At 56.4% G+C, this 23,625-nt stretch overlaps 1 protein-coding gene across 3 annotated transcripts in view; it reads right to left on the bottom strand.

The window, feature by feature from the left end:
* Positions 1-23,625, bottom strand: part of LOC138638953 (zinc finger protein 484-like) — a 196,140-nt gene that overhangs the window by 156,514 nt on the left and 16,001 nt on the right. For 2 of the 3 annotated variants that reach the window (XM_069728715.1, XM_069728717.1), the window contains exon 2: positions 1,867-2,048. The exons of the other annotated variant lie outside the window; for it this stretch is intronic. In XM_069728715.1, the coding sequence (XP_069584816.1) occupies positions 1,867-1,986 (120 nt within the window). In that variant the 5' untranslated portion in view covers positions 1,987-2,048. The remainder of the gene's footprint in view (positions 1-1,866; positions 2,049-23,625) is intronic. 3 annotated transcript variants of the gene reach the window in all.

Genomic DNA, 23,625 nt, shown 5'->3' with positions numbered 1-23,625 from the left:
ATAATAATAGAAATATAGAAGAGTTTACCTCTCCACTCAGCAGATAATAGAAATATATAAGAGTTTACCTCTCCGCTCAGCAGATAATAGAAATATAGAAGAGTTTACCTCTCCGCTCAGCAGATAATAGAAATATAGAAGAGTTTACCTCTCCTCTCAGCAGATAATAATAGAAATATAGAAGAGTTTACCTCTCCACTCAGCAGATAATAGAAATATAGAAGAGTTTACCTCTCCGCTCAGCAGATAATAATAGAAATATAGAAGAGTTTACCTCTCCACTCAGCAGATAATAATAGAAATATAGAAGAGTTTACCTCTCCACTCAGCAGATAATAGAAATATAGAAGAGTTTACCTCTCCGCTCAGCAGATAATAGAAATATAGAAGAGTTTACCTCTCCTCTCAGCAGATAATAATAGAAATATAGAAGAGTTTACCTCTCCACTCAGCAGATAATAATAGAAATATAGAAGAGTTTACCTCTCCACTCAGCAGATAATAGAAATATAGAAGAGTTTACCTCTCCTCTCAGCAGATAATAATAGAAATATAGAAGAGTTTACCTCTCCGCTCAGCAGATAATAGAAATATAGAAGAGTTTACCTCTCCACTCAGCAGATAATAATAGAAATATAGAAGAGTTTACCTCTCCGCTCAGCAGATAATAGAAATATAGAAGAGTTTACCTCTCCTCTCAGCAGATAATAATAGAAATATAGAAGAGTTTACCTCTCCACTCAGCAGATAATAGAAATATAGAAGAGTTTACCTCTCCTCTCAGCAGATAATAATAGAAATATAGAAGAGTTTACCTCTCCACTCAGCAGATAATAATAGAAATATAGAAGAGTTTACCTCTCCACTCAGCAGATAATAATAGAAATATAGAAGAGTTTACCTCTCCATTCAGCAGATAATAATAGAAATATAGAAGAGTTTACCTCTCCATTCAGCAGATAATAATAGAAATATAGAAGAGTTTACCTCTCCACTCAGCAGATAATAGAAATATATAAGAGTTTACCTCTCCGCTCAGCAGATAATAGAAATATAGAAGAGTTTACCTCTCCGCTCAGCAGATAATAATAGAAATATAGAAGAGTTTACCTCTCCGCTCAGCAGATAATAATAGAAATATAGAAGAGTTTACCTCTCCGCTCAGCAGATAATAATAGATATATAGAAGAGTTTACCTCTCCGCTCAGCAGATAATAATAGAAATATAGAAGAGTTTACCTCTCCAGTCAGCAGATAATAGAAATATAGAAGAGTTTACCTCTCCATTCAGCAGATAATAATAGAAATATAGAAGAGTTTACCTCTCCACTCAGCAGATAATAGAAATATATAAGAGTTTACCTCTCCGCTCAGCAGATAATAGAAATATAGAAGAGTTTACCTCTCCACTCAGCAGATAGTAATAGAAATATAGAAGAGTTTACCTCTCCGCTCAGCAGATAATAATAGAAATATAGAAGAGTTTACCTCTCCACTCAGCAGATAATAATAGAAATATAGAAGAGTTTACCTCTCCATTCAGCAGATAATAATAGAAATATAGAAGAGTTTACCTCTCCACTCAGCAGATAATAGAAATATATAAGAGTTTACCTCTCCGCTCAGCAGATAATAGAAATATAGAAGAGTTTACCTCTCCGCTCAGCAGATAATAATAGAAATATAGAAGAGTTTACCTCTCCGCTCAGCAGATAATAATAGAAATATAGAAGAGTTTACCTCTCCGCTCAGCAGATAATAATAGATATATAGAAGAGTTTACCTCTCCGCTCAGCAGATAATAGAAATATAGAAGAGTTTACCTCTCCGCTCAGCAGATAATAATAGAAATATAGAAGAGTTTACCTCTCCGCTCAGCAGGGAGATGATCTCCAAGGCTAAGTCTATTATTCTTCTGGTGATGTTACATTTGCCTTTGTGCATTTTTGGTTTGTCATGCAGGTTCACAGTTTTGGATTGAAACATAAGAATACTGGTTGATCTTGAGTGATTTCTTCTGACAGGTTCCGATCTGATAGAAGCTAGGTCTGCAGAACAAACAAGGGAATAATCATCAGTGACATTCAAAACTTACAAACCGTTCGCTGAAAACTCTCAATTTATCTGTATAATTGCCCAGTTAGTCATTATACTGTCTATCAACTCAAAAATGCAGCTCATTAAAAATATTACTTGTCCTATAATGATTGGTTTGAGGGAGGAGTTAGAAGCTGTGATGTGGTGCTGGAGTGATTTACTGCTTCTATCCTCGCCGTAAGTGCAGCGCCGGTAAGGATGGAAGTAGAGAGCCAGCGCTGCACTCACCTCTTCGCAGTTCCATTAGCGCTATGGAACCAGGACGCCTTCAGAGCGCAGCGATGCTTGAATGTGCAAATAAGTGCAGAGCTGTCCTATGAGGACATCCTGCTCCAAGAGGGGCGAGAGGCGCTGGGTGAAGGGAGTGCGGCCCCGGCCTCTGACACCTGCTCTGAGACTTCTCGGAGTGTAACAGGAAGTGAAGTAAAAATAAACACATTGATCGATTAGATTCCCAAAATAACGGCATCATCTACATAGTATTGAGCATCTCTCAATTATTGTATAACCACATATACAGTGGGGCAAAAAAGTATTTAGTCAGTCAGCAATAGTGCAAGTTCCACCACTTAAAAAGATGAGAGGCGTCTGTAATTTACATCATAGGTAGACCTCAACTATGGGAGACAAACTGAGGGAAAAAAAAATCCAGAAAATCACATTGTCTGTTTTTTTATCATTTTATTTGCATATTATGGTGGAAAATAAGTATTTGGTCAGAAACAAACAATCAAGATTTCTGGCTCTCACAGACCTGTAACTTCTTCTTTAAGAGGCTCCTCTGTCCTCCACTCATTACCTGTAGTAATGGCACCTGTTTAAACTTATCAGTATAAAAAGACACCTGTGCACACCCTCAAACAGTCTGACTCCAAACTCCACTATGGTGAAGACCAAAGAGCTGTCAAAGGACACCAGAAACAAAATTGTAGCCCTGCACCAGGCTGGGAAGACTGAATCTGCAATAGCCAACCAGCTTGGAGTGAAGAAATCAACAGTGGGAGCAATAATTAGAAAATGGAAGACATACAAGACCACTGATAATCTCCCTCGATCTGGGGCTCCACGCAAAATCCCACCCCGTGGGGTCAGAATGATCACAAGAACGGTGAGCAAAAATCCCAGAACCACGCGGGGGGACCTAGTGAATGAACTGCAGAGAGCTGGGACCAATGTAACAAGGCCTACCATAAGTAACACACTACGCCACCATGGACTCAGATCCTGCAGTGCCAGACGTGTCCCACTGCTTAAGCCAGTACATGTCCGGGCCCGTCTGAAGTTTGCTAGAGAGCATTTGGATGATCCAGAGGAGTTTTGGGAGAATGTCCTATGGTCTGATGAAACCAAACTGGAACTGTTTGGTAGAAACACAACTTGTCGTGTTTGGAGGAAAAAGAATACTGAGTTGCATCCATCAAACACCATACCTACTGTAAAGCATGGTGGTGGAAACATCATGCTTTGGGGCTGTTTCTCTGCAAAGGGGCCAGGACGACTGATCCGGGTACATGAAAGAATGAATGGGGCCATATATCGTGAGATTTTGAGTGCAAACCTCCTTCCATCAGCAAGGGCATTGAAGATGAAACGTGGCTGGGTCTTTCAACATGACAATGATCCAAAGCACACCGCCAGGGCAATGAAGGAGTGGCTTCGTAAGAAGCATTTCAAGGTCCTGGAGTGGCCTAGCCAGTCTCCAGATCTCAACCCTATAGAAAACCTTTGGAGGGAGTTGAAAGTCCGTGTTGCCAAGCGAAAAGCCAAAAACATCACTGCTCTAGAGGAGATCTGCATGGAGGAATGGGCCAACATACCAACAACAGTGTGTGGCAACCTTGTGAAGACTTACAGAAAACGTTTGACCTCTGTCATTGCCAACAAAGGATATATTACAAAGTATTGAGATGAAATTTTGTTTCTGACCAAATACTTATCTTCCACCATAATATGCAAATAAAATGTTAAAAAAACAGACAATGTGATTTTCTGGATTTTTTTTTCTCAGTTTGTCTCCCATAGTTGAGGTCTACCTATGATGTAAATTACAGACGCCTCTCATCTTTTTAAGTGGTGGAACTTGCACTATTGCTGACTGACTAAATACTTTTTTGCCCCACTGTAACATTTTCTATTCCTCAAATAATAGAGAGGAAGGTCAGAGAGTGTTTAAAAAAATTATTAATTTTTATTTATCCAAAAATTATTAAAATCAGATCAGAGTAACACAAAAAATATGGCAGGACTATATGGGGATAAGATATTATGTCTTTTAAAGTGAGAGGTTATATGGACAATAATTAGCATTAGTATAAATTATACACTCTGTTAATAATAAGTGGGCATCATAGCCGCAGGTAAAAATGAAAAGGTCCCATCAGGGGTCCGAACATGACTAGGAAGCAGTGCATGGCTTTATAGGAGTGTCTCCATATACAGACTGTCTGTGAGATCAGACAAAGCCGCAATATCAAAGTGTGTCCCACATAGCTCAACAAAAAGTAAAATCGTGCAAGTAAATAGTAAGTGCATAAACCTAATTAAAACGCACATGTAGTAAGAGCTGTAAACCTCGACCTGCCACCTCGACGCGCGTTTCGTCGTGTGCTGGCCAAAGGTCACCCCCAATCCGTGACAATACATTTTTAAATACTCTCTGACCTTCCTCTCTATTATTTGACGAATACAGAAGGTTATTTGTGGTTATACATTGTACGATTAGCAGGACTGGGAGCAATGTAGGGGAATTTTAATAAAGAAAATTGATTGGATGTAATTTACAAACTGGGGAGAACCCCAAAAAACCCTCACTAGAAGACCACGAACATTAATTTTATTTCTATTAAAGACAAAGGGTATAAAACGTTTTGTCGGTAATCTGTCTCAGAAGGGTATAGCCCCCGGGATGCGGAGACATATTGGCAGAGTAGCACAATATATCTTGGCCCTAGAGTCCCCAACGGTTCACCGTGTTGGCAGCGTCATCGCCTATGTCCCCTCCCCTGATGACGCCAGCATGGTGAAACATCTTGGGGGAACGCTAGGGGTTAAATGTGCTAAAATACAGCAAAAAAATGACTGCAGACCTCAGACAGATCAGGGACAGAACGCTTTACACCCTTTGTAGACTATTTTAATTCATAGAAATAACGGTCTTCTAGAGAGGGTTTACTTGCGGGTCTCCCCAATTTGGAAATTATATACTGTATTTTTCGGATAAGATGCAACCTAAATTCTGAGGAGAAAAATAGGAAAAAACTTTTTTTTTTTTTTAATAAAATGGTGGCGCTTCTTATATTCCACGCGTCTTATTTACCGGGGGCGGTGGCTGCGGTGAAGGGGGGTCCCAGGGTCGCTGCTGGAGGAGGCAGGATTGGGGCGATGCTGCGCACTGGGATGAGGGGGGTTCCGATGTGCGGGGGTCCGGTGATTCTGCGGGGGGCTTTGCTGACATTTTCTGAAAGGCCAGAGCCCCCAGTTTAACCCCTTAGTGACAGAGCCAATTTGGTACTTAATGACCAGGCCAATTTTTGCAATTCTGACCACTGTCACTTTATGAGGTTATAACTCTGGAACGCTTCAACGGATCCCGCTGATTCTGACATTGTTTTTTCGTGACATATTGTACTTAATGATAGTGGTAACATTTCTTCGATATTACTTGCGATTATTTATGAAAAAAACGGAAATATGGCAAAAAAAATTAAAATTTTGCAATTTTCAAACTTTGTATTTTTATGCCCTTAAATCACAGAGATATGTCACAAAAAATAGTTAATAAATAATATTTCCCACATGTCTACTTTACATCAGCACAATTTTGGAAACAAAATTTTTTTGGGTAAGGAGTTATAAGGGTTAAAAGTTGACCAGCAATTTCTCATTTTTATAACACCATTTTGTTTTTAGGGACCACCTCACATTTGAAGTCATTTTGAGGGGTCTATATGATAGAAAATAATGAAGTGTGACACCATTCTAAAAACTGCACCCCTCAAGGTGCTCAAAACCACATTCAAGAAGTTTATTAACCCTTTACGTGCTTCACAGGAACTGAAACAATGTGGAAGGAAAAAATGAACATTTAAGGCTTCTTTCACACTAGCCTCGGAATCTGATGCTAGCGTTTGCTGCATTGCACAATGGGTGCAGCGGATGCATTTTTCCGGCGCATCCGCTGCCCCATTGTGAGGTGCGGGGAGGTGGGGGTGGAGTTCCGGCCGCGCATGTGCGGTCGGAAAAAGCGGTCCGTCAGGAGAAAAAAATGTTACATGTAGCGTTTTTTGCTCACGACGGTCCGCCAAAGCACGAAGTGTGGCAATCCGTCGCAAATGCGTTGTCAATACAAGTCTATGGGGAAAAAACACATCCTGCCAGCACTTTTGCAGGATGCGTTTTTTCTGCAAAACGACGCATTGTGACGGATTAAAAAAAACGCTAGTGTGAAAGTAGCCTAACTTTTTTTTGCAAACATTTTAATTCAGAACCATTTTTTTTATTTTCTCAAGTGTAAAAACAGAAATGTAACCATAAATTTTGTTATGCGATTTCTCCTGAATACGCCAATACCCCATATGTGGGGGTAAACCACTGTTAGGGCGCACCGCAGAACTTAGAAGTGAAGGAGCGCCGTTTTACTTTTTCAATGCAGAATTGGCTGGAATTGAGATTGGACGCCATGTCGCGTTTGGAGAGCCCCTGATGTGCCGAAACAGTGGAAACCCCACAAGTGACACCATTTTGGAAACTAGACCCCTTAAGGAACTTATCTAGATGTGTGGTGAGCACTTTGAACCCCCAAGTGCTTCACAGAAGTTTATAACGTAGAGCCGTGAAAATTAAAAAAAAATCGCATTTGTTTACACAAAAATGATCTTTTCGCCCACAAATTCTTATTTTCACAAGAGTAACAGGAGAAATTAGACCACAAAAGTTGTAATGCGATTTCTCCTGAATACATCGATACCCAATATGTGGGGGTAAACCACTGTTAGGGCGCACCGCAGAGCTTGGAAGAGAAGGAGTGCCGTTTGACTTTTTCAATGTAGAATTGTCTGGAATTGAGATCGGACGCCATGTCGCATTTGCAGAGCCCCTGATGTGCCTAAACAGTGGAAACCCCCCACAAGTGACACCATTTTGGAAACTAGACCCCCTAAGGAACTTATCTAGATGTGTGGTGAGAACATTGAATGCCCAAGTGCTTCACAGAAGTTTAGAATGCAGAGTCGTGAAAATAAAAAATATTTTTTTTTCCACAAAAAAAGATTTTTTTAGCCCCCATGTTTTTATTTTCACAAGGGTAAAAAGAGAAATTGGACCCCAAAAGTTGTCCAATTTGTCCTGAGTAGGCAGATACCCCATATGTGGGGGTAAACCACTGTTTGGGCGCACGGCAGAGCTCGGAAGGAAGGAGCGCCATTTTGGAATGCAGACTTAGATAGAATGGTCTGTGGGTATTATGTTACGTTTGCAGAGCCCCTGATGTACCTAAACAGTAGTAACCCCCCACAAGTGACCCCATTTTGGAAACTAGACCCCCCAAGGAACTTATCTAGATGTGTGGTGAGAACATTGAATGCCCAGTGCTTCACAGAAGTTTAGAATGCAGAGTCGTGAAAATAAAATAAAAAATTTTTCCACAAAAAAGATATTGTAGCCCCCAAGTTTTTATTGTCACAAGGGTAACAGGAGAAATTGGACCCCAGAAGTTGTTGTCCAATTTACGCTGATGCCCCATATGTGGGGGTAACCCACTGTTTGGGCGCACGGCAGAGCTCAGAAGGGAGGGAGCACCATTTGACTTTTTGAGCGCAAAATTGGCTGTCGTGTTTAGAGACCCCCTGATGTACCTAAACAGTGGAAACCCCCCAATTCTAGCTCCAACCCTAACCCCAACACACCCCTAACCCTAATCCCAACCTGATCCATAATCCTGATCACTAACCCCAACGATAATCACAAACCTTACCCCAAAACAACACTAATGTCAACCCTAACCATAACCCTAATCAAAACCCTAAATCCAACACACCCCTAATCCTAATCTCAACCCTAACCTCAAACCTAACCCTAATCGCAAACCTAACCCTAATCCCAAGCGTAACCCTAATGCCAACCCTAACCCTAATACCAACCCTAACCCTAATACCAATACACCCCTAATCACAACCCTAACCCTAATCACAACCCTAACCTTAACCCTAATCCCAAGCGTAACCCTAATGCCAACCCTATCCCTAATCCAAACCCTAACCCTAATCCCAACTCTAACCCTAACTTTAGCCCCAACCCTAGCCCTAACTTTAGCCCCAACCCTAACCCTAGCCCTAAGGCTACTTTCACACTTGCATTGTTTGGCATTCCGTCGCAATCCGTCGTTTTGGACAAAAAACGGATCCTGCAAATGTGCCCGCAGGATGCGTTTTTTGCCCATAGACTTGTATTGCCGACGGATCGTGACGGATGGCCACACGACGCGTCCGTCGTGCACTGGATCAGTTGTGTTTTGGCGGACCGTCGGCACAAAAAAGTTCAATGTAACGTTTTTTGGCACGTCGCGTCCACCATTTCTGACCGCGCATGCGTGGCCGTAACTCCGCCCCCTCCTCCCAAGGACATAGACTGGGCAGCGGATGCGTTGAAATACTACAGCCGCTGCCCACGTTGTGCACAATTTTCACGTGCGTCGGGCTGACGCATTGCGACGGCCCCGTACCGACGTAAGTGTGAAAGAAGCCTAACCCTAAATTTAGCCCCAACCAGTCTTAACCCTAACCCTAAATTTAGCCCCAACCCTAACCCTAAATTTAGCCCCAACCCTAGCCCTAATTTTAGCCCCAACTGCTCTTCTCCTGCCGGCCGGCCGATGGCGACAGATGGCGGGCGCACTGCGCATGCGCCCGACATTTTCTTTTCCCAAGACGCCGGCGCCCAGGAGGAGCAGCAGGAGGACCAAGGGACACCGGTAAGTATAATAGGGTCCCCGAATCCCCCTATTTCTCTGTCCTCTGATGTGCGATCACATCAGAGGACAGAGAATTACACTATGATTTTTTTTTTTTTTCCGGTCGCCGGTAAACAGTTAATTACCGGCGATCGCAAAACAGGGGTCGGTAAAACCGACCCCGATCATGTTCTTTGGGGTCTCGGCTACCCCCGGCAGCCGAGACCCCAAAGATTCTCCCGGTGCCGGCTGGCGGGCGCACTGTGCCCGCCATTTTTTTGCCGGAAAAAGATGGCGGCGCCCATCGGGAGCCACGAGGAGCACCGGGGGAGACAGGTGAGTATCGGGGGGCTATCTGGGACCCCATTTCTCTGTCCTCTGATGTGTGATCACATCGGACGACAGAGAAATTAAAAGGGAAATCGCGTTATTTTTTTTGTTTTTTTGTTTGCGATCGCCGGTAAATGGTTAATTACCGGCGATCGCAAAAGCCGGGTCGGTAAAAAAAACCCCGAATCATGTTCTCTGGGGTCTCGGCTACCCCCGGCAGCCGAGACCCCGGAGAAAATCAGACTCTGGGGGGCGCTAATTACTTTTTCCACAGCGCCGTTAATTAATGGCGCTGTGGTTTAAGTACCCTTAACGGCCGCCGTTAAAAGGCGTATCGGCGGTCGCTAAGGAGTTAATGGTTTCCTGTGCGGTGGAGTTCGGGAAAATGGCCGCCGGGAGAAGTGAATGTGCAGATGGAGATCTCAGCGCTGACACCACCCGCCGCACATCCGAACGCTCCCTCATCCCAGCGGCAGCAACGGTAGCGGTAAGGTATGTCTGCATTATAAGATGCACACCCATTTCCCCCCCGAGTAAGGGGTAAAAAAAGTGCATCTTATAATCTGATAAATACGGTACTTATCCCTCCAAGGATCCAAGTTCCTCCATTATTTCTGTTACATTGATTGGATGTAGAATAATAAACTGGGAATGGACGTTTTGTTCCTCACATACGGGGAATCGGCGCACCCAGGAGAACGGATACGGCCGCTCTCTCCTGACACCGGGGGAAAACAAAGACAGTTTCTGAAACAAAAGTAAGTGTTCATTTTTTCCTTCCACATTCCATTAACTAAAGTGAAGCACCTGAGGGGTTAAATTTATACCATATTACAGATTTTTTTCACAAATCAAAGTGTTATTGAAAAAACATTACCGCTATCAGCGTCTGGGAGTCTGTCCTGTGGCAGGGGCCCACTCCTCCCTCCTCAGTGTCTGTCCTGTGGCAGTGGCCTCCTCCTCCCTCCTCAGGGTCTGTCCTGTGGCAGTGGCCCCCTCCTCCCTCCTCAGTGTCTGTCCTGTGGCAGTGGCCTCCTCCTCCCTCCTCAGGGTCTGTCCTGTGGCAGTGGCCCACTCCTCCCTCCTCAGTGTCTGTCCTGTGGCAGTGGCCCCCTCCTCCCTCCTCAGGGTCTGTCCTGTGGCAGTGGCCCCTTCCTCCCTCCTCAGGGTCTGTCCTGTGGCAGTGGCCCCCCTCTTCCCTCCTCAGGGTCTGTCCTGTGGCAGTGGCCCACTCCTCCCTCCTCAGTGTCTGTCCTGTGGCAGTGGCCCACTCCTCCCTCCTCAGTGTCTGTCCTGTGGCAGTGGCCCCTTCCTCCCTCCTCAGGGTCTGTCCTGTGGCAGTGGCCCCTTCCTCCCTCCTCAGGGTCTGTCCTGTGGCAGTGGCCCCCTCCTCCCTCCTCAGGGTCTGTCCTGTGGCAGTGGCCCCCCTCTTCCCTCCTCAGGGTCTGTCCTGTGGCAGTGGCCCACTCCTCCCTCCTCAGTGTCTGTCCTGTGGCAGTGGCCCACTCCTCCCTCCTCAGTGTCTGTCCTGTGGCAGTGGCCCACTCCTCCCTCCTCAGTGTCTGTCCTGTGGCAGTGGCCCACTCCTCCCTCCTCAGTGTCTGTCCTGTGGCAGTGGCCCCTTCCTCCCTCCTCAGGGTCTGTCCTGTGGCAGTGGCCCCCTCCTCAGGGTCTGTCCTGTGGCAGTGGCCCCCTCCTCCCTCCTCAGGGTCTGTCCTGTGGCAGTGGCCCCCTCCTCCCTCCTCAGTGCCTGTCCTGTGGCAGTGGCCTCCTCCCTCCTCAGGGTCTGTCCTGTGGCAGTGGCCCCCTCCTCCCTACTCAGGGTCTGCCCTGTGGCAGTGGCCCCTTCCTCAGGGTCAGTCCTGTGGCAGTGGCCTCCTCATCCCTCCTCAGTGCCTGTCCTGTGGCAGTGGCCCCCTCCTCCCTCCTCAGGGTCTGTCCTGTGGCAGTGGCCCCTTCCTCCCTCCTCAGGGTCTGCCCTGTGGCAGTGGCCCCTCCTCCCTCCTCAGGGTCTGTCCTGTGGCAGTGGCCCCCCTCCTCCTCCCTCCTCAGGGTCTGTCCTGTGGCAGTGGCCCCCTCCTCCTCCCTCCTCAGTCTCTGTCCTGTGGCAGTGGCCTCCTCCTCAAGGTCTGTCCTGTGGCAGTGGCCCCCTCCTCCCTTCTCAGGGTCTGTCCTGTGGCAGTGGCCCCCTCCTCCCTTCTCAGGGTCTGTCCTGTGGTAGTGGCTCCCTCCTTAGTGTCTCTCCTGTGGCAGTGGCCCCCACCTCCCTCCTCAGTGCCTGTCCTGTGGCAGTGGCCCCCTCCTCCCTTCTCAGGGTCTGTCCTGTGGCAGTGGCCCCCTCCTCCCTTCTCAGGGTCTGTCCTGTGGCAGTGGCCCCCTCCTCCCTCCTCAGTGCCTGTCCTGTGGCAGTGGCCCCCTCCTCCCTCCTCAGGGTCTGTCCTGTGGCAGTGGCCCCCTCCTTAGGGTCTGTCCTGTGGCAGTGGCCCCCTCCTCAGGGTCTGTCCTGTGGCAGTGGCCTCCTCCTCCCTCCTCAGGGTCTGTCCTGTGGCAGTGGCCCCCTCCTCCCTCCTCAGGGTCTGTCCTGTGGCAGTGGCCCCTTCCTCAGGGTCAGTCCTGTGGCAGTGGCCTCCTCCTCCCTCCTCAGTGCCTGTCCTGTGGCAGTGGCCCCCTCCTCCCTCCTCAGGGTCTGTCCTGTGGCAGTGGCCCCTTCCTCTCTCCTCAGGGTCTGTCCTGTGGCAGTGGCCCCCTCCTCCGGGTCTGTCCTGTGGCAGGGGCCCACTCCTCCCTCCTCAGTGTCTGTCCTGTGGCAGTGGCCCCCTCTTCCCTCCTCAGGGTCTGTCCTGTGGCAGTGGCCCACTCCTCCCTCCTCAGTGTCTGTCCTGTGGCAGTGGCCCCTTCCTCCCTCCTCAGGGTCTGTCCTGTGGCAGTGGCCCCCTCCTCCCTCCTCAGGGTCTGTCCTGTGGCAGTGGCCCCCTCCTCCCTCCTCAGGGTCTGTCCTGTGGCAGTGGCCCCCCTCTTCCCTCCTCAGGGTCTGTCCTGTGGCAGTGGCCCACTCCTCCCTCCTCAGGGTCTGTCCTGTGGCAGTGGCCCACTCCTCCCTCCTCAGTGTCTGTCCTGTGGCAGTGGCCCCTTCCTCCCTCCTCAGGGTCTGTCCTGTGGCAGTGGCCCCTTCCTCCCTCCTCAGGGTCTGTCCTGTGGCAGTGGCCCCCTCCTCCCTCCTCAGGGTCTGTCCTGTGGCAGTGGCCCCCCTCTTCCCTCCTCAGGGTCTGTCCTGTGGCAGTGGCCCACTCCTCCCTCCTCAGTGTCTGTCCTGTGGCAGTGGCCCACTCCTCCCTCCTCAGTGTCTGTCCTGTGGCAGTGGCCCACTCCTCCCTCCTCAGTGTCTGTCCTGTGGCAGTGGCCCCTTCCTCCCTCCTCAGGGTCTGTCCTGTGGCAGTGGCCCCCTCCTCCCTCCTCAGGGTCTGTCCTGTGGCAGTGGCCCCCTCCTCCCTCCTCAGGGTCTGTCCTGTGGCAGTGGCCCCCTCCTCCCTCCTCAGTGCCTGTCCTGTGGCAGTGGCCTCCTCCCTCCTCAGGGTCTGTCCTGTGGCAGTGGCCCCCTCCTCCCTACTCAGGGTCTGCCCTGTGGCAGTGGCCCCTTCCTCAGGGTCAGTCCTGTGGCAGTGGCCTCCTCATCCCTCCTCAGTGCCTGTCCTGTGGCAGTGGCCCCCTCCTCCCTCCTCAGGGTCTGTCCTGTGGCAGTGGCCCCTTCCTCCCTCCTCAGGGTCTGCCCTGTGGCAGTGGCCCCTCCTCCCTCCTCAGGGTCTGTCCTGTGGCAGTGGCCCCCCTCCTCCTCCCTCCTCAGGGTCTGTCCTGTGGCAGTGGCCCCCTCCTCCTCCCTCCTCAGTCTCTGTCCTGTGGCAGTGGCCTCCTCCTCAAGGTCTGTCCTGTGGCAGTGGCCCCCTCCTCCCTTCTCAGGGTCTGTCCTGTGGCAGTGGCCCCCTCCTCCCTTCTCAGGGTCTGTCCTGTGGTAGTGGCTCCCTCCTTAGTGTCTCTCCTGTGGCAGTGGCCCCCACCTCCCTCCTCAGTGCCTGTCCTGTGGCAGTGGCCCCCTCCTCCCTTCTCAGGGTCTGTCCTGTGGCAGTGGCCCCCTCCTCCCTTCTCAGGGTCTGTCCTGTGGCAGTGGCCCCCTCCTCCCTCCTCAGTGCCTGTCCTGTGGCAGTGGCCCCCTCCTCCCTCCTCAGGGTCTGTCCTGTGGCAGTGGCCCCCTCCTTAGGGTCTGTCCTGTGGCAGTGGCCCCCTCCTCAGGGTCTGTCCTGTGGCAGTGGCCTCCTCCTCCCTCCTCAGGGTCTGTCCTGTGGCAGTGGCCCCCTCCTCCCTCCTCAGGGTCTGTCCTGTGGCAGTGGCCCCTTCCTCAGGGTCAGTCCTGTGGCAGTGGCCTCCTCCTCCCTCCTCAGTGCCTGTCCTGTGGCAGTGGCCCCCTCCTCCCTCCTCAGGGTCTGTCCTGTGGCAGTGGCCCCTTCCTCTCTCCTCAGGGTCTGTCCTGTGGCAGTGGCCCCTTCCTCTCTCCTCAGTGTCTGTCCTGTGGCAGTGGCCCCCTCCTCCCTCCTCAGGGTCTGTCCTGTGGCAGTGGGCCCCTCCTCTCTCCTCAGTGTCTGTCCTGTGGCAGTGGCCCCCTCCTCCCTCCTCAGTCTCTGTCCTGTGGCAGTGGCCTCCTCCTCAAGGTCTGTCCTGTGGCAGTGGCCCCCTCCTCCCTTCTCAGGGTCTGTCCTGTGGTAGTGGCTCCCTCCTTAGTGTCTCTCCTGTGGCAGTGTCCCCAGCCTCCCTCCTCAGTGCCTGTCCTGTGGCAGTGGCCTCCTCCCTCCTCAGGGTCTGTCCTGTGGCAGTGTCCCCCTCCTCAGGGTCTGTCCTGTGGCAGTGGCCCCCTCCTCCCTTCTCAGGGTCTGTCCTGTGGCAGTGGCCCCCTCCTCCCTCCTCAGTGCCTGTCCTGTGGCAGTGGCCCCCTCCTCCCTCCTCAGGGTCTGTCCTGTGGCAGTGGCCCCCTCCTCCCTCCTCAGGGTCTGTCCTGTGGCAGTGGCCCCCTCCTCAGGGTCTGTCCTGTGGCAGTGGCCTCCTCCTCCCTCCTCAGGGTCTGTCCTGTGGCAGTGGCCCCCTCCTCAGGGTCTGTCCTGTGGCAGTAGCCCCTTCCTCAGGGTCAGTCCTGTGGCAGTGGCCCCTTCCTCAGGGTCAGTCCTGTGGCAGTGGCCTCCTCCTCCCTCCTCAGTGCCTGTCCTGTGGCAGTGGCCCCCTCCTCCCTCCTCAGGGTCTGTCCTGTGGCAGTGGCCCCTTCCTCTCTCCTCAGGGTCTGTCCTGTGGCAGTGGCCCCTTCCTCTCTCCTCAGTGTCTGTCCTGTGGCAGTGGCCCCCTCCTCCCTCATCAGGGTCTGTCCTGTGGCAGTGGCCCCCTCCTCCCTCCTCAGTGTCTGTCCTGTGGCAGTGGCCCCCTCCTCCTCCCTCCTCAGGGTCTGTCCTGTGGCAGTGGTCCCCTCCTCCTCCCTCCTCAGGGTCTGTCCTGTGGCAGTGGCCCCCTCCTCCTCCCTCCTCAGTCTCTGTCCTGTGGCAGTGGCCTCCTCCTCCCTCCTCAAGGTCTGTCCTGTGGCAGTGGCCCCCTCCTCCCTTCTCAGGGTCTGTCCTGTGGCAGCGGCCCCCTCCTCCCTCCTTAGTGTCTCTCCTGTGGCAGTGGCCCCCACCTCCCTCCTCAGTGCCTGTCCTGTGGCAGTGGCCTCCTCCCTCCTCAGGGTCTGTCCTGTGGCAGTGGCCCCCTCCTCCCTCCTCAGTGTCTCTCCTGTGGCAGTGGCCCCCTCCTACCTCCTCAGTGCCTGTCCTGTGGCAGTGGCCCCCTCCTCAGGGTCTGTCCTGTGGCAGTGGCCCCCTCCTCCCGACTCAGGGTCTGTCCTGTGGCAGTGGCCCCCTCCTCCTCCCTCCTCAGGGTCTGTCCTGTGGCAGTGGCCCCCTCCTCCCTCCTCAGGGTCTGTCCTGTGGCAGTGGCCCCCTCCTCAGGGTCTGTCCTGTGGCAGTGGCCTCCTCCTCCCTCCTCAGGGTCTGTCCTGTGGCAGTGGCCCCCTCCTCAGGGTCTGTCCTGTGGCAGTGGCCCCTTCCTCAGGGTCAGTCCTGTGGCAGTGGCCCCTTCCTCAGGGTCAGTCCTGTGGCAGTGGCCTCCTCCTCCCTCCTCAGTGCCTGTCCTGTGGCAGTGGCCCCCTCCTCCCTCCTCAGGGTCTGTCCTGTGGCAGTGGCCCCTTCCTCTCTCCTCAGGGTCTGTCCTGTGGCAGTGGCCCCTTCCTCTCTCCTCAGTGTCTGTCCTGTGGCAGTGGCCCCCTCCTCCCTCATCAGGGTCTGTCCTGTGGCAGTGGCCCCCTCCTCCCTCCTCAGTGTCTGTCCTGTGGCAGTGGCCCCCTCCTCCTCCCTCCTCAGGGTCTGTCCTGTGGCAGTGGTCCCCTCCTCCTCCCTCCTCAGGGTCTGTCCTGTGGCAGTGGCCCCCTCCTCCTCCCTCCTCAGTCTCTGTCCTGTGGCAGTGGCCTCCTCCTCCCTCCTCAAGGTCTGTCCTGTGGCAGTGGCCCCCTCCTCCTTTCTCAGGGTCTGTCCTGTGACAGTGGCCCCCTCCTCCCTCCTTAGTGTCTCTCCTGTGGCAGTGGCCCCCACCTCCCTCCTCAGTGCCTGTTCTGTGGCAGTGGCCTCCTCCCTCCTCAGGGTCTGTCCTGTGGCAGTGGCCCCCTCCTCAGGGTCTGTCCTGTGGCAGTGGCCCCCTCCTCCCTCCTCAGTGTCTCTCCTGTGGCAGTGGCCCCCTCCTACCTCCTCAGTGCCTGTCTTGTGGCAGTGGCCCCCTCCTCAGGGTCTGTCCTGTGGCAGTGGCCCCCTCCTCCCGACTCAGGGTCTGTCCTGTGGCAGTGGCGCCCTCCTCCTCCCTCCTCAGGGTCTGTCCTGTGGCAGTGGCCCCATCCTCCCTCCTCAGGGTCTGTCCTGTGGCAGTGGCCCCCATCCTCCCTCCTCAGGGTCTGTCCTGTGGCAGTGGCCCCCTCCTCCCTCCTCAGGGTCTGTCCTGTGGCAGTGACCTCCTCCTACCTTCTCAGGGTCTGTCCTGTGGCAGTGGCCTCCTCCTCCCTCCTCAGGGTCTGTCCTGTGGCAGTGGCCCCCTCCTCCCTCCTCAGGGTCTGTCCTGTGGCAGTGGCCTCCTCCTCCCTCCTCAGGGTCTGTCCTGTGGCAGTGGCCCCCTCCTCCCTCCTCAGGGTCTGTCCTGTGGCAGTGGCCCCCTCCTCCCTCCTCAGGGTCTGTCCTGTGGCAGTGGCCCCCTCCTCAGGGTCTGTCCTGTGGCAGTGGCCCCCTCCTTCCTCCTCAGTGTCTGTCCTGTGGCAGTGGCCTCCTCCTCCCTTCTCAGGGTCTGTCCTGTGGCCCCCTCCTCCCTCCTCAGGGTCTGTCCTGTGGTAGTGGCCCCCTCCTCCCTCCTCAGGGTCTGTCCTGTGGTAGTGGCCCCCTCCTCCCTCCTCAGGTTCTGTCCTGTGGCAGTGGCCCCCTCCTCCCTCCTCAGGGTCTGTCCTGTGGCAGTGGCCCCCTCCACCCTTCTCAGGGTCTGTCCTGTGGCCCCCTCCTCAGGGTCTGTCCTGTAGCAGTGGCCCCCTCCTCCCTCCTCAGGGTCTGTCCTGTGGCCCCCTCCTCCCTCCTCAGGGTCTGTCCTGTGGCAGTGGCCCCCTCCTCCCTCCTCAGGGTCTGTCCTGTGGCAGTGGCCCCCTCCTCAGGGTCTGTCCTGTGGCAGTGGTCCCCTCCTCCCTCCTCAGGGTCTGTCCTGTGGCAGTGGCCCACTCCTCCCTCCTCAGGGTCTGTCCTGTGGCAGTGGCCCACTCCTCCCTCCTCAGGGTCTGTCCTGTGGCAGTGGCCCCCTCCTCCCTCCTCAGGGTCTGTCCTGTGGCAGTGGCCCACTCCTCCCTCCTCAGGGTCTGTCCTGTGGCAGTGACCCACTCCTCCCTCCTCAGGGTCTGTCCTGTGGCAGTGGCCCCCTCCTCCCTCCTCAGGGTCTGTCCTGTGGCAGTGGCCCCCTCCTCCCTCCTCAGGGTCTGTCCTGTGGCAGTGGCCCCCTCCTCAGGGTCTGTCCTGTGGCAGTGGCCCACTCCTCCCTCCTCAGGGTCTGTCCTGTGGCAGTGGCCCCCTCCTCCCTCCTCAGGGTCTGTCCTGTGGCAGTGGCCCCCTCCTCCCTCCTCAGGGTCTGTCCTGTGGCAGTGGCCCCCTCCTCCCTCCTCAGTGTCTGTCCTGTGGCAGTGGCCTCCTCCTCCCTCCTCAGGGTCTGTCCTGTGGCAGTGGCCCCCTCCTCTCTCCTCAGTGTCTGTCCTGTGGCAGTGGCCCCCTCATCAGGGTCTGTCCTGTGGCAGTGGCCCCCTCCTTCCTCCTCAGTGTCTGTCCTGTGGCAGTGGCCTCCTCCTCCCTTCTCAGGGTCAGTCCAGTGGCCCCCTCCTCCCTCCTCAGGGTCTGTCCTGTGGTAGTGGCCCCCTCCTCCCTCCTCAGGGTCTGTCCTGTGGTAGTGGCCCCCTCCTCCCTCCTCAGGTTCTGTCCTGTGGCAGTGGCCCCCTCCTACCTCCTCAGGGTCTGTCCTGTGGCAGTGGCCTCCTCCTCCCTCCTCAGGGTCTGTCCTGTGGCAGTGGCCCACTCCTCCCTCCTCAGGGTCTGTCCTGTGGCAGTGGCCCCCTCCTCCCTCCTCAGGGTCTGTCCTGTGGCCTCCTCCTCCCTCCTCAGGGTCTGTCCTGTGGCAGTGGCCCCCTCCTCCCTCCTCAGGGTCTGTCCTGTGGCAGTGGCCCCCTCCTCCCTCCTCAGGGTCTGTCCTGTGGCAGTGGCCCACTCCTCCCTCCTCAGGGTCTGTCCTGTGGCAGTGGCCCACTCCTCCCTCCTCAGGGTCTGTCCTGTGGCAGTGGCCCCCTCCTCCCTCCTCAGGGTCTGTCCTGTGGCAGTGGCCCACTCCTCCCTCCTCAGGGTCTGTCCTGTGGCAGTGGCCCACTCCTCCCTCCTCAGGGTCTGTCCTGTGGCAGTGGCCTCCTCCTCCCTCCTCAGGGTCTGTCCTGTGGCAGTGGCCCCCTCCTCCCTCCTCAGGGTCTGTCCTGTGGCAGTGGCCCCCTCCTCCCTCCTCAGGGTCTGTCCTGTGGCAGTGGCCCCCTCCTCAGGGTCTGTCCAGTGGCAGTGGCCCCCTCCTTCCTCCTCAGTGTCTGTCCTGTGGCAGTGGCCTCCTCCTCCCTTCTCAGGGTCTGTCCTGTGGCCCCCTCCTCCATCCTCAGGGTCTGTCCTGTGGTAGTGGCCCCCTCCTCCCTCCTCAGGGTCTGTCCTGTGGTAGTGGCCCCCTCCTCCCTCCTCAGGGTCTGTCCTGTGGTAGTGGCCCCCTCCTCCCTCCTCAGGGTCTGTCCTGTGGTAGTGGCCCACTCCTCCCTCCTCAGGGTCTGTCCTGTGGCAGTGGCCCACTCCTCCCTCCTCAGGGTTTGTCCTGTGGCAGTGGCCCACTCCTCCCTCCTCAGGGTCTGTCCTGTGGCAGTGGCCCCCTCCTCCCTCCTCAGGGTCTGTCCTGTGGCAGTGGCCCCCTCCTCCCTCCTCAGGGTCTGTCCTGTGGCAGTGGCCCCCTCCTCCCTCCTCAGGGTCTGTCCTGTGGCAGTGGCCCACTCCTCCCTCCTCAGGGTCTGTCTTGTGGCAGTGGCCCACTCCTCCCTCCTCAGGGTCTGTCCTGTGGCAGTGGCCTCCTCCTCCCTCCTCAGGGTCTGTCCTGTGGCAGTGGCCCCCTCCTCCCTCCTCAGGGTCTGTCCTGTGGCAGTGGCCCCCTCCTCAGGGTCTGTCCTGTGGCAGTGGCCTCCTCCTCCCTTCTCAGGGTCTGTCCTGTGGCCCCCTCCTCCCTCCTCAGGGTCTGTCGTGTGGCAGTGGCCCCCTCCTCCCTCCTCAGGGTCTGTCCTGTGGCAGTGGCCCCCTCCTCCCTCCTCAGGGTCTGTCCTGTGGCAGTGGCCCCCTCCTCCCTCCTCAGGGTCTGTCCTGTGGCCCCCTCCTCCCTCCTCAGGGTCTGTCATGTGGCAGTGGCCCCCTCCTCAGGGTCTGTCCTGTGGCAGTGGCCCCCTCCTCCCTCCTCAGGGTCTTTCCTGTGGCCCCCTCCTCCCTCCTCAGGGTCTGTCCTGTGGCAGTGGCCCCCTCCTCAGGGTCTGTCCTGTGGCAGTGGCCCCCTCCTCCCTCCTCAGGGTCTGTCCTGTGGCCCCCTCCTCCCTCCTCAGGGTCTGTCCTGTGGCAGTGGCCCCCTCCTCCCTCCTCAGGGTCTGTCCTGTGGCAGTGGCCCCCTCCTCCCTCCTCAGGGTCTGTCCTGTGGCCCCCTCCTTCCTCCTCTGTGTCTGTCCTGTGGCAGTGGCCCCCTCCTCCCTCCTCAGGGTCTGTCCTGTGGTGCCCCCCTCCTCCCTCCTCAGGGTCTGTCCTGTGGCAGTGGCCCCCTCCTCCCTCCTCAGGGTCTGTCCTGTGGCAGTGGCCTCCTCCTCCCTCCTCAGGGTCTGTCCTGTGGCAGTGGCCTCCTCCTCCCTCCTCAGGGTCTGTCCTGTGGCAGTGGCCCCCTCCTCCCTCCTCAGGGTCTGTCCTGTGGCAGTGGCCTCCTCTTCCCTCCTCAGTGTCTGTCCTGTGGCAGTGGCCCCCTCCTCAGGGTCTGTCCTGTGGCAGTGGCCCCCTCCTCCGGGTCTGTCCTGTGGCAGTGGCCCCCTCCTCCCTCCTCAGGGTCTGTCCTGTGGCAGTGGCCTCCTCCTCCCTCCTCAGGGTCTGTCCTGTGGCAGCGGCCCCCTCCTCCCTCCTCAGGGTCTGTCCTGTGGCAGTGGCCCCCTCCTCCCTCCTCAGTCTCTGTCCTGTGGCAGTGTCCTCCTCCTCAAGGTCTGTCCTGTGGCAGTGGCCCCCTCCTCCCTTCTCAGGGACTGTCCTGTGGTAGTGGCTCCCTCCTTAGTGTCTCTCCTGTGGCAGTGGCCCCCACCTCCCTCCTCAGTGCCTGTCCTGTGGCAGTGGCCCCCTCCTCCCTTCTCAGGGTCTGTCCTGTGGCAGTGGCCCCCTCCTCCCTTCTCAGGGTCTGTCCTGTGGCAGTGGCCCCCTCCTCCCTCCTCAGTGCCTGTCTAGTGGCAGTGGCCCCCTCCTCCCTCCTCAGGGTCTGTCCTGTGGCAGTGGCCCCCTCCTCAGGGTCTGTCCTGTGGCAGTGGCCCCCTCCTCAGGGTCTGTCCTGTGGCAGTGGCCTCCTCCTCCCTCCTCAGGGTCTGTCCTGTGGCAGTGGCCCCCTCCTCCCTCCTCAGGGTCTGTCCTGTGGCAGTGGCCCCTTCCTCAGGGTCAGTCCTGTGGCAGTGGTCTCCTCCTCCCTCCTCAGTGCCTGTCCTGTGGCAGTGGCCCCCTCCTCCCTCCTCAGGGTCTGTCCTGTGGCAGTGGCCCCTTCCTCTCTCCTCAGGGTCTGTCCTGTGGCAGTGGCCCCCTCCTCCCTCCTCAGGGTCTGTCCTGTGGCAGTCTGTCCTGTGGTAGTGGCTCCCTCCTTAGTGTCTCTCCTGTGGCAGTGTCCCCAGCCTCCCTCCTCAGTGCCTGTCCTGTGGCAGTGGCCTCCTCCCTCCTCAGGGTCTGTCCTGTGGCAGTGGCCCCCTCCTCAGGGTCTGTCCTGTGGCAGTGGCCCCCTCCTCCCTCCTCAGTGCCTGTCCTGTGGCAGTGGCCCCCTCCTCCCTCCTCAGGGTCTGTCCTGTGGCAGTGGCCCCCTCCTCCCTCCTCAGGGTCTGTCCTGTGGCAGTGGCCCCCTCCTCCCTCCTCAGGGTCTGTCCTGTGGCAGTGGCCCCCTCCTCCCTCCTCAGGGTCTGTCCTGTGGCAGTGGCCCCCTCCTCCCTCCTCAGGGTCTGTCCTGTGGCAGTGGGCCCCTCCTTTCTCCTCAGTGTCTGTCCTGTGGCAGTGGCCCCCTCCTCCCTCCTCAGTCTCTGTCCTGTGGCAGTGGCCTCCTCCTCAAGGTCTGTCCTGTGGCAGTGGCCCCCTCCTCCCTTCTCAGGGTCTGTCCTGTGGTAGTGGCTCCCTCCTTAGTGTCTCTCCTGTGGCAGTGTCCCCAGCCTCCCTCCTCAGTGCCTGTCCTGTGGCAGTGGCCTCCTCCCTCCTCAGGGTCTGTCCTGTGGCAGTGGCCCCCTCCTCAGGGTCTGTCCTGTGGCAGTGGCCCCCTCCTCCCTCCTCAGGGTCTGTCCTGTGGCAGTGGCCCCCTCCTCCCTCCTCAGTGCCTGTCCTGTGGCAGTGGCCCCCTCCTCCCTCCTCAGGGTCTGTCCTGTGGCAGTGGCCCCCTCCTCCCTCCTCAGTGCCTGTCCTGTGGCAGTGGCCCCCTCCTCCCTCCTCAGGGTCTGTCCTGTGGCAGTGGCCCCCTCCTCCCTCCTCAGGGTCTGTCCTGTGGCAGTGGCCCCCTCCTCCCTCCTCAGGGTCTGTCCTGTGGCAGTGGCCCCCTCCTCCCTCCTCAGGGTCTGTCCTGTGGCAGTGGCCCCCTCCTCCCTCCTCAGGGTCTGTTCTGTGGCAGTGGCCCCCTCCTCCCTCCTCAGGGTCTGTCGTGTGGCAGTGGCCCCCTCCTCCCTCCTCAGTGTCTGTCCTGTGGCAGTGGCCCCCTCCTCCCTCCTCAGGGTCTGTCCTGTGACAGTGGCCCCCTCCTCCCTCCTCAGGGTCAGTCCTGTGGCAGTGGCCCCCTCCTCCCTCCTCAGTGTCTGTCCTGTGGCAGTGGCCCCCTCCTCCCTCCTCAGTGTCTGTCCTGTGGCAGTGGCCCCCTCCTCCCTCCTCAGGGTCTGTCCTGTGGCAGTGGCCCCCTCCTCCCTCCTCAGGGTCTGTCCTGTGACAGTGGCCCCCTCCTCCCTCCTCAGTGTCTGTCCTGTGGCAGTGGCCCCCTCCTCCCTCCTCAGGGTCTGTCCTGTGGCAGTGGCCCCTTCCTCCCTCCTCAGGGTCTGTCCTGTGGCAGTGGCCCCCTCCTCCCTCCTCAGTGTCTGTCCTGTGGCAGTGGCCCCCTCCTCCCTCCTCAGGGTCTGTCCTGTGGCAGTGGCCCCCTCCTCCCTCCTCAGGGTCTGTCCTGTGGCAGTGGCCCCCTCCTCCCTCCTCAGGGTCTGTCCTGTGGCAGTGGCCCCCTCCTCCCTCCTCAGTGTCTGTCCTGTGGCAGTGGCCTCCTCCTCCCTCCTCAGTGTCTGTCCTGTGGCAGTGGCCCCCCTCTTCCCTCCTCAGGGTCTGTCCTGTGGCAGTGGCCCACTCCTCCCTCCTCAGGGTCTGTCCTGTGGCAGTGGCCTCCTCCTCCCTCCTCAGTGTCTGTCCTGTGGCAGTGGCCCCCTCCTCCCTCCTCAGGGTCTGTCCTGTGGCAGTGGCCCCCTCCTCCCTCCTCAGGGTCTGTCCTGTGGCAGTGGCCCCCTCCTCCCTCCTCAGGGTCTGTCCTGTGGCAGTGGCCCCCTCCTCCCTCCTCAGTGTCTGTCCTGTGGCAGTGGCCCCCTCCTCCCTCCTCAGGGTCTGTCCTGTGGCAGTGGCCCACTCCTCCCTCCTCAGGGTCTGTCCTGTGGCAGTGGCCCCCTCCTCCCTCCTCAGTGTCTGTCCTGTGGCAGTGGCCCCCTCCTCCCTCCTCAGGGTCTGTCCTGTGGCAGTGGCCCCCTCCTCCCTCCTCAGGGTCTGTCCTGTGGCAGTGGCCCCCTCCTCCCTCCTCAGTGTCTGTCCTGTGGCAGTGGCCTCCTCCTCCCTCCTCAGTGTCTGTCCTGTGGCAGTGGCCCCCCTCTTCCCTCCTCAGGGTCTGTCCTGTGGCAGTGGCCCACTCCTCCCTCCTCAGGGTCTGTCCTGTGGCAGTGGCCTCCTCCTCCCTCCTCAGTGTCTGTCCTGTGGCAGTGGCCCCCCTCTTCCCTCCTCAGGGTCTGTCCTGTGGCAGTGGCCCACTCCTCCCTCCTCAGGGTCTGTCCTGTGGCAGTGGCCCCTTCCTCCCTCCTCAGTGTCTGTCCTGTGGCAGTGGCCCCCTCCTCCCTCCTCAGTGTCTGTCCTGTGGCAGTGGCCTCCTCCTCCCTCCTCAGGGTCTGTCCTGTGGCAGTGGCCCACTCCTCCCTCCTCAGTGTCTGTCCTGTGGCAGTGGCCTCCTCCTCCCTCCTCAGTGTCTGTCCTGTGGCAGTGGCCCCCTCCTCCCTCCTCAGTGTCTGTCCTGTGGCAGTGGCCTCCTCCTCCCTCCTCAGGGTCTGTCCTGTGGCAGTGGCCCACTCCTCCCTCCTCAGTGTCTGTCCTGTGGCAGTGGCCTCCTCCTCCCTCCTCAGTGTC

This window comes from Ranitomeya imitator, chromosome 5 (genome assembly GCF_032444005.1).
Source record: "Ranitomeya imitator isolate aRanImi1 chromosome 5, aRanImi1.pri, whole genome shotgun sequence".
NCBI classification, from domain to species: domain Eukaryota; kingdom Metazoa; phylum Chordata; class Amphibia; order Anura; family Dendrobatidae; genus Ranitomeya; species Ranitomeya imitator.
Note: the sequence above shows the minus strand (reverse complement) of the source record. Positions and strands in the feature narration are given on the sequence as shown.